The sequence below is a fragment of the Mus pahari genome, unplaced genomic scaffold (assembly GCF_900095145.1).
Source record: "Mus pahari unplaced genomic scaffold, PAHARI_EIJ_v1.1 scaffold_7215_1, whole genome shotgun sequence".
Taxonomy (NCBI): Eukaryota; Metazoa; Chordata; class Mammalia; order Rodentia; family Muridae; genus Mus; species Mus pahari.
In genome coordinates, this window is record NW_018393778.1 from 15,042 (window position 1) to 25,413 (window position 10,372).

At 38.5% G+C, this 10,372-nt stretch overlaps 1 gene segment (V, D, J or C); it reads right to left on the reverse strand.

The window, feature by feature from the left end:
* Positions 1 to 2,504: 2,504 nt before the first annotated feature.
* On the reverse strand, positions 2,505 to 3,277 carry LOC110315727. The segment is given in 2 exon segments: positions 2,505 to 2,833; positions 3,229 to 3,277. Coding segments are annotated over 2 exon segments (378 nt in total).
* Between the last annotated feature and the right edge of the window lie 7,095 nt (positions 3,278 to 10,372).

Sequence of the window (10,372 nt, forward strand, 5' to 3'; positions counted from 1 at the left end):
GTTTACATTTAGTTTCCTTTCTACGGAGTCTAGAGACAGACGGATGGTTCATTAATATATCTCCATGCTTTTCAAGGAAAGCAGAGGATTTTTCTACAAGGCTTTAACTTATAGTAGACAATTTGGAGCAGATTAAGATTTGATCATGGCCCTTCTTAATCTCTCTTTTATCGAAGTTTGAAAATATTTATCTTGCTTTTCCATGAAAGAACAGTTACAGCCCCATTAAAGGTTTTCTTAAGAAATGATCTCCTTGAATGTCGGGTTTCTTTCCCCTTCACAAAAGAACTGGTGAGGTAGACCATAGTATACAAGGTTGTCATCAGCATAAGATTCAGCAGCCTGGAAACTACTTGTTTTCTTGAACTTATATTTGTCTGATGAAAGACTAACATTGTCTTTTTGTAGCTTATGTCAATTAACAGGGTGAGATTTTGGAAAGCTTAAGTATATTGGTCAGTGTTAACTGAAAATCTCTAAAGTCAGACTTAATTTGATTTAAGTTTTGCAATGAAAGGGGATTTGTATTCTGGAGAGCAAAAGTTCACTTGATATTTTCCTTAAGAGGAAAGTAATGGAGTTGGTGAAACTTGGTGGTGGTTGATTAGAGTCATGACCCTCAAAATGACCCTGGAAATAGTGGGTAGGATGACTTGGAGAGAGCAGAGGATCCCACATGCCCTTCTCTCAGAGAGACATTGATTACCACAAATGCAGTACTGGAGGAGAATAGAAGGGTAGATTCCATGTGACAGTATCTATCTACAGAGATTTAACTCTCTCAGGAAATCATAACATATTTATGTATAGGGGATCTCAGATCGTTTTTCAGCCTCATGGCTGGATAGTTCTAATTGGATGGTAGTATTGTAATTAGTGTTTCTCTTAGGAGGCAATTTACTGTTTTCGAGCTTATAGGTACAGAAAGTCATAGTGCAGGAATAGAGCACTTCTCCCTTAGGGATACAGATACAAGGAGTACTATCTCACTCAGTGCTTTAGAGCAGTTCAAGTTGATGAGGGCTCATTGCCTGTCTGCAAAGAGAAGGTATCCATTATGTTTTCTCTTTCCCTGAGTCCCATGTTTGGAAAGTTTCCTGGTGACATCATCTCAAACAAGGTAGAATTTTAAGACCGACACCTAGTGCTGTCCTTTGTCCTCCATGTGAACTCCGTGTTACATTCTTTCATGTATTTTATACACCATAGACAAAAGGTGAAGAAAGAAAGAAAGAAAGAAAGAAAGAAAGAAAGAAAGAAAGAAAGAAAGAAAGAAAGAAAGAAAGAAAGGAAAAAAGTGCAGGGAGACATTGGACACATATATAGAAGCTGTTAAAATGAAGAATATTGGATCAAGACAAAAGGAAAATCAATAAATCTGATATTAAACTTAATTTGGGAATGGGCACACAGAGATATTGGAACCAAAGCATAAAAATAACTATAGCACACCCTATATTTCTATGAAACTATAGCAGGCTGTTTGTGAGGGTAAGCAAATAAAAATAATTGGCAAATAAACACACTGGCTATAAGCCTGTATCTGAACGATTAACTGACAAACTTAACTACTCAATGCTCTTCTTAAATTAAATGATGGACAACTACGCTCCTATCAAGTCTTCCAGTTTTTTAGGAGAAAAGGAGTTACTAAATCTAAAGTAGTACCTTAATAGATGACAGATAAGAGATGAATTAATGAGTTAGCAGTTCAGAGCACTTCTTGGTCTTGCAGAGGACCCCAGTTTGGTTTCAGCACCCACGACTACTAGCAGAAAACCTCCCATATCTCCAGTTCCCCGGGATCTGTTGCCCTATTCTGACTGCTATGAGGACTCACACTTACATCTCTCCACCCATATACACAATTTAAATGAAAACAAATGATTAAGAGAAAAGAAATAGTATTCCAGGCTGGAATGGTTGAACACTCTGTACCACGAGATATGCTTACAGAAGACTGATGACCTGAGTTTGATTCCCAGACTGGATCAGCTGGAAAGAAAGAACTAACTTCTGCAGATTTTCCTTACACACACACACACACACACACAAACACACACATACACACACAAACTAATGTAAATGCCTTTGGTTAACACTATTTTTTTAGTGACATAATTTGAATTTGTTATTTTTTTCTATTTTCAGAATTATAAATAAGAGACGGTACATCCTCAATGACTGGAAGACAATGGAGGATGTTGAGGGCATAGGGAATAGACTGAGATGTGGTCACAGAGTGAGGGGAGAAGGGAAAATCATCCAAACATAAGTATTTGTTAATAAAAATTTAAATGATAAATAATAATTACATTTTGTTGTGAAATAATTAAATTACAAAGCATGAAGAATGGAACACATATACATATATGTTTTTAAACGTGTTTCATTATTTGAGATATTTTTCCAAACAAGCCTAGAGCTCTGTGTTGAGATGTCAGAGAGTAAGAGAGAACTGAGAGACTGAGCATCAGGGAGCTGCAACCCCAGGAGGTTTTTGTTCAGCCCTGAAGCACTGTGGGAGGATCCTTCCTACTTTGCTGACAGTAATAGATTGCAGTATCATCATCCTCAATAGGATTGATGTTGAGGGTGAAGTCTGTCCCAGACCCACTTCCACTGAACCTGTCAGGAACTCCAGATTCTAGGTTGGATGCATCATAGATACGGAGTTTTGGTGGCTGTCCTGGCTTCTGTTTGAACCAGTGCATATAATTGTCACCGTAATAATCGATACTCTGGCTGGCTGTGCAGGAGATGGTGGCCCTCTCCCCTAGAGAAACAGCCAAAGACGCTGGAGATTGGGTCAGCACAATGTCACCAGTGGAGCCTGGAATGATAAACACAAAGACTATTGTTATATATGTATACATACCTTCCCAACAGAGGAACTTTTCAATTATTTATTTCAAGAGAAGCCTCTTGGTCTTGCAAACTTTATATGCCCCAGTACAGGGGAGCGCCAGGGCCAAGAAGTGAGAGTGGGTGGGTAGGGGAGCAGGGCAGGGAGGACATAGGGAACTTTTGGGATAGCATTTCAAATGTAAATGAAGAAAATATCTAATAGAACACTGTGGACATCACTATGTAAAACCAGAAAATCAAGGGGAATCAGGAAACTTAAAACCAATTACAAATGCAGTAATTATTATGTTCAGGAGCCCAGAAGCATAAAAGGTCATGATTGCCACAAAGATTGCTCCCAACACTACTCTGCATCCTTACCTGGAACCCAGAACAGCAGCACCCATAGCAGGAGTGTGTCTGTTTCCATCTCTGAGAGCTGGAAGAGAGGATGCTTCTTAGGCTCCTGGTAGCTGCCCTTAAAGAAGCCTGTCTGTCATAAAATTATTTCATATGCAAACCAGCTAAGTATGTACTGTTGTTCCAAGGGCACCTGGTCCGGTTTCATGCACAGGGAGTTGCTGTCAGTAGAAAATTTACTAGAGCATCACTAGTATCTTAAAGAACCCTTCTAAATATACTTTTTGAGACAGGTTTCTCTATTCTTGGTTGTCCTGAAGCTCACTCTGTAGATCAGATCCTACCGTCTCTGCCTCCTGAGTGCTGGGATTAAGGTGAACATGAGCACCACCCAGTGCTTCCTTACAGTCTACTCTATTTAATGTCTACCCTCTAGCCTTTTTGAGGTGTGAGGTAGGGGAGTGCACTGTGGTTGCACTGTGTAGAGAATGTAAGTTATTTATTTATTTTTAAATTTTTTTATTAGCTATTGTCTTCATTTGCATTTCCAATACTTTCCTAGTTTCCTTTCCAAAAGTCCCATATACCCTCCCCCGACCCTACTGCCCAACCCACCCACTCCTGCTTCCTGGCCCTGGCATTCCCCTGTACTGGGGCATATAATTTTCACAAGACCAATGGACTCTCCTTCTAGTGATGGGCAACTAGGCCATCCTCTAAGAAAAATTTGATCCCTCAAAATTTTATACACCCATTGAAAGCATTATTTTTAGAGGAAATAGGAAAAAGTGATTCAGTGAAGAATAGTAACATAATTCTTGGCATGCTACTTTAATTATTAGATCTATGTTTTGGTTCTGTGTGTATGATGTGCCTTTGTATGTTTGTATATTTGTTCATGTTCATATTTGAAGGCAACTTCACCTTTAATCCCAGCACTTGGGAGGCAGAGGCAGGCAAATGTCTGAGTTCGAGGCCAGTCTGGTCTACAAAGTGAGTTCCAGGACAGCCAGGGCTATACTGGAAACCTGAGACAGAGAAACCCTGTCTCAAAAAACCAAGAAACATTGGAATGTGCAGAGTAGGAAGAAAGGAGGGAGAGGGAGAAGAGAAAGAGAAGAACCAGGGAAGAGAACAGGATAGAAGAAAGAATGAGAAAGAAAGAAAGAAAGAAAGAAAGAAAGAAAGAAAGAAAGAAAGAAAGAAAGAAAGAAAGAAAGAAAGAAAGAAAGATAGAAAGATAGAAAGAAAGAAGCAAAGAAAGAAACAAAGAAAGAAACAAAGAAACAAAGAAAGAGACAGAGAGAGAAAAAGAGGACAAAGGAAAGATGGACAATTCCCTCCTCAGCTTATGCTCACTTTTTTCCCCCAGGATTCTGCCATATAAACATTGATCCTTTTTTTAAACTTAGATATTTTCTTTATTTACATTTCAAATGTTATCTCCTTTCCTGCTTTCCCCTCTGAAAACACACTCCCACCTCCCCCTGCTAATCAACCTACTCACTCCCACTTTCCTTGCATTCCCCTAAACTGGGGCATAAAGCCTTCATAGAACCAAGGGCCTCTCATCCCTTTGATGAGTAACAATCCTTTGTTTTACTGTGCATGTTCACTATACTGAACAGCTACACTTCAAAGATGAGATAAACAGGGTAAAACAAATATATATCGCATGAAATTAGCAAGTTATTCTTCACATGTTACCTTCCTTTTTGAGGTATCAACTTTTAGTTGATTTTTGTATGGAAAATTACAAAGTTAACCTGGTGTAATGTATGAAGTAAGGTGATATTTCTCCTTTATGCTCTTAGTAAAAACAATTCTGTATCCTGCCGTGTATACTATCCATACCAAGAGCCATACATTTTTAAACATCCCCCAATCTCATAGTTAGTANTTTAAGGATGTTTATTTTTGGTGTGAGACAATAATAAATATTTCTGGTGTTGTTCTACTGCTTCCCTGAGCTGCCCCCATTCTTTTTGGTGCCTTTGCCTTGCCTTGTATATAGCACCAAGAACTGTACTCCTGCCAGGCATGATGTTGTATTTTAATAACCCAAACATGTAAGAAGCTGAGGCAGGAGCACCTTGACTTTGCAGTCCTCTAGGACACATAGCTTGTGTTACACAGATGACCAAATCTTCTGCCTGGCTCCAAGCCCCACATTTTCATCTATTTTTCATATAATCCTGTTGTATATATTATTATTTATACTGATTTTGTTTTCTTTCTATTGACTTATAACTTAACTTTCAATGCATTAATATTGGTATTTTTGTTTCAGTGCAGCAGAATGGCCCTCTCATCATGAAAGGAGACTCAGAGCCCTCTGACAGAAAGACTCAAGATTATAGAATAAAAGAAATGCTGTCTGGGCTGAGCAGACCTTGGTCACAAAGTCTGCATCCAGCCCAGTAACACCCAGAGGCAGCTGCACTCCCAGATGCACTAACAAGGCCAGGATCAGAGGATCAGCAGTGAGAAGGACACAACACCTGTCCCAACACCAGGAATACCTGGGACTGGTGCAACCCAGGCATTCAGGAACACTGCCAGATCATTGGCATGGGTTCCTTCAGGTCTGTCTAGGCCAGTGCCCTGAGCACACCCTGGGTGTTAACTCCTCAGCCAGCCCCACAACACCCAGAGGCAACTCCACTCCCAGGTTGTCTAACACACCCAGGATCCCAGGATTCCAAGAGCTTAGTCACACCAGGATCTCAGGGTCCCAAAGGCAGCTTGCTCAGACACACCCACGATCTCAGGGTCACAGGATCTCAGAATCACAGGATCACAGAGACAGCTTGAATCAGAGGAGTTCTGACATAGCCAGGATAACAGGCTCCAGTCAGACATGGCCAGAACAGGTAGCAATAGAGATAACCAAATGGCAGGAGGCAAGCTGAAGAACCAAGGTCACTTGGCATCACCAGAACCCAATTCTCCCATCTTAGCAAGTCCTGGATACCCCAACACACTGGAAAAACCAGATTCAGATCTAAAATCACTTCTCATGATGATGATAGTGGACATTAAGAAGGACATAAATAACTCACTTAAAGAAATGAGAATACAGGTAATTAGCTAGAAGCCCTTAAATAGGAAACACAAAAATCCCTTAAAGAGTTACAGAAAAACACAATCAAACAGTCAAAAGAAATGGACAAAAACATTCAGGATCTTAAAATGGAAATAGAAACAATAGAAAAATCACAAAGGGAGACAACCTTGGAGTTAGAAAACCTAGGAATGAGATCAGGATTCATAGATGCAAGCATCACAAAGAGAATACAAGAGACAGAATAAAGAATTGAAGGTGCAGAAGATACTTTTGAAAACATTGACACAACTGTGAAAGAAAATGCAAAAAGGAAAAAGCTCCTAACCTCAAACAATCAGGAAGTCCAGGACACAGTGAGAAGACCAAACCTAAGGATAATAGGTATAAAAGATAGTGAAGATCCCTAATTAATGGGCCAGTAAATATCTTCAACAAAAATTATAGAAGAAAACTTCCCTAACCTAAAGAAAGAGATGCCCATGAATATACAAGAAGCCTACAGAAGTCCAAAGAGTTTGGACCAGAGAAGAAATAACTCCTGTAACATAATAATCAAAACATCAAAGGCACAAAACAAAGAGAGAATATTAAAAGCAGTAAGAGAAAAAGGTCAAGTAACATATGCAGGCAGAGCTATCATAATTATACCAGATGTCTTGCCAGAGACTATGAAAGCCAGAAGATCCTGGGCAGATGTCATACAGACCCTAAAAGAACACAAATGCCAACTCAGGCTACTATAGCCAGTAAAACTCTGAATCACCATAGATGGAGAAACCAAGTATCCCATGACGAAAGCAAACTTATACAATATCTTTCCACAAATCCAGCCCTATAATTGATAATAGATGGAAAACACCAACACAAGAAGTGAAACTAAATCCTAGAAGAAGCAAGAAAGTAATCTTTCAACAAACCCATACAAACATCATTTCACCTCTAAGAAGCAAATTAACAGGAAATAACAATAACTTTTCCTTATTATCTCTTAATATGAAAATTAATATTATCAACATATTCTATTTGATTGAAATTCAAAAATATGAGGAATTAGAAATTTGTCGCCTGTCATCCAGTGGTATCTCTAACTTGGTAATGGGAGAAATAGGTTCAATATTCTACAACCGATGTACACTTTCTGTTTGTCTGTACATGACAGGGTTTTGCTGTGTGCCACATAATGATCTTGAAATAATGCTTCTCCTATCTCAGCCTCTCTATTAGTAGGATTGTTTATGTGATGTGTTTACACTATTCTATTGTTTTCAGAACAGCTTACATACTTCAAAATTATTTATAGAGCCAAAAGAAATGTAGACAATTAATTTGGGAGGTGGCTTTTAAGAGAATAATGAAGAGTGAGACTGAAAGCTCAGCTTGATATTTATAATTATTGTATCAATTTTGAAGAAGACTTTATATGTTACTTTTATTCTGAGATGAATGCTTTTCAAAATCATCACAGCCAATGGACCAGAATCTTAACCTCACCTAATATCTGTGCTACCCTCCAAGCAGAACCATACTTCATTGGAACAGTTGATGAATGGCTTCATTGAATAGACCATTTTAATACACACACCATTTCTTAAATGAATGTAACTGTTTCCCTGCAGGCTAAGAATGATGACAATCAATCCAGTCAAATAGTTTTGACCATAGCAGGAAAACTGTATCCAAAAATTTTGCTTGCAATTCATTCCTTGTTGCAGCAGACATGTCAACTCTTAGCTTATCTACTATGGAGGAAAAATTCTTTGGTTTTGTGAGAGACATTGAAGTACAGCTTTATTACAATGAACTCCAATATCCAAAATTTTTTCTTATTTTGTGTTTGTACCACAGTAAAAACCAAGATTTTAAGCTCTACTACAAACAAACAAACAAACAAACAAAAAGCCTTTATCTATTTATGTTCATTAAAAACACTAATAATGACATATTATTTTAAAATATCATATAGTTAATATATTTGGAATTATTTAATACTTATATTCAGAATAACATATGTATTTTTACTATTGATGAAGACAAGCATCTACATAAGACTGTTCAATTGATTATTGTTTTATATCAGACAACTTTCATAATACTCATTGTTATTGTTACAATATTTTATAAATTTTAAAGAATATGATAAACAATAAAAGGTATTGTAGGTTTTAAAGAGGGTGTGTGTCTCCAGGATAAGCTGTGGTAGAAAAACGAAAGACAGTCTATTTATTCAAAATATGTTTTTAAATGTTAACAAATTCAGATAAATTGAAGTTATCTATCTTTTCTCATCATAATGCAATAAAATTTAAATTAAAAAGGAAAGATCTGAAGATGGATGGGACAGGGATGTTCCTGTATGGAATGCAACACAGATGTGAAAACAAGGATGACCATTGCAGCCTAAGTACCTGATTCCAGCCTTGAAACAAATGTTTGATATTTCTTCATCTGTGTTGACAGGAAGGAAGCCAAGAGTGTAGTTACTCCACTTCTAGAGATTGATCAACATATACATTTCCATGTCTTTGGTCTCCAATGCTGTGTTAGGAATCCTGGGTCATGGTATGGTGTATTTCCATCAAATTCTGACTTTCATTGTGGACTCCTGCAACAATGAACTTTATTGACTTTCTTAAAAAGATAGTATTGTATTTCAGTTGCTCCCCCCTCCCCTATTTAAGGTCTCAGATAAAAATTCAGTTCTAATCTCACCTCTACTGTTTAACTTCTCAAAATGAGTTGGTTCCCTCTTAATATCTCGGGACTATTAGTTTTCTAGATCCCTGGTAAGAACAAAGAGACATGAGGAAGGAAAACAGGTAAGTCAGTGGCACCTGAGATCATGCTGTTTTCCATGTATTCAATCCATACATAATATGTGCAGGATTTCTCCTACTGTGTGTTTCCTTCTCTATACAGGTGGTTGTGATTTGACCTGCAGAAGATGGAGGGATCTTGGAAATGTTCATAACAATTTAACGTTCTGTGTGAGAGATGATAAGGGCTTGAAGTGGGGCAAGGATGAAGAGAGTGAAGCGAGCATTGGCTTATACAGTTCAGAAGAACTAGTAAAAAGTAAATGTATCCATGAGATCACAAGGAGGAAAACAGACAAGAAGGGATCCCTCTAGCTTCCTAGTTTGGACAGTGTCATATTTTGCTTTCCATCACTGTGATGGAAAATCATTACCAAAAGCAACTTGGGGAGGAAAAGGATTATTTAGCTCACAAGTCTTGATCACAATCGATTATTCAGGGAAGTCAGCACAGGAACTTCAGCAAAAGAAGAGGCAGGAGCTATGAAGATAAGATACTGGCTTATCCTCCATGGCTTGTTCAACATGCTTGCTTCTAACCCTCAGGACTATCATGATGTCCTGGACCCTCCCCAAACAATCATTAATTTAAAAATACCCCTACATACTTGTGTATATACAATCTTTTCACCCCATTTTTATTATTAGATATTTTCTTTATTTACATTTCAAATGCTATCCCAAAAGTGCCCAATACTCCCCCCACCACTGGTCCTCTACCCACCCACTCCCAATTCTTGGCACTGGCATTCTCCTGTGCTGGGTCATATAAACTTTATAAGACCAAGGGGCCTCTATTCCCAATGATGGCCAACTAGGCCATCTTCTGCTACATGTGCAGCTAGAGACTCGAGCTCAGGGGCTACTGGTTAGTTCTTATTGTTGTTGCACCTACAGGGTTGCAGCCCCCTTCAGCTCCTTGGGTATTTCTCTAGCTCTTCCACTGGGGGCCCTGTGTTCTATCCAATAGCTGACTATGAGCATCCACTTCTGTGTTTGCCAGGAACTGGTATAGCTTCACCATAGGCCGCTATGTCAGGGTCCCTTCAACTAAATCTTGGTCGCATGTGCAATAGTATCTGAGTTTGGTGGCTGATGATGGGATGGATCCCTGGGTGGGGTAGTCTCTGGATAGTCCATCCTTTCATCTTAGCTCTAAATTTTGTATCTGTATCAATATCCTTTCATGGGTATTTTGTTCCCTATTCTAAGGAGGAATAAAGTATCAAAGCGATGGTCTTCATTCTTGGTTTTCTTGTGTTTTCAAAATGTATCTTGGGTATTC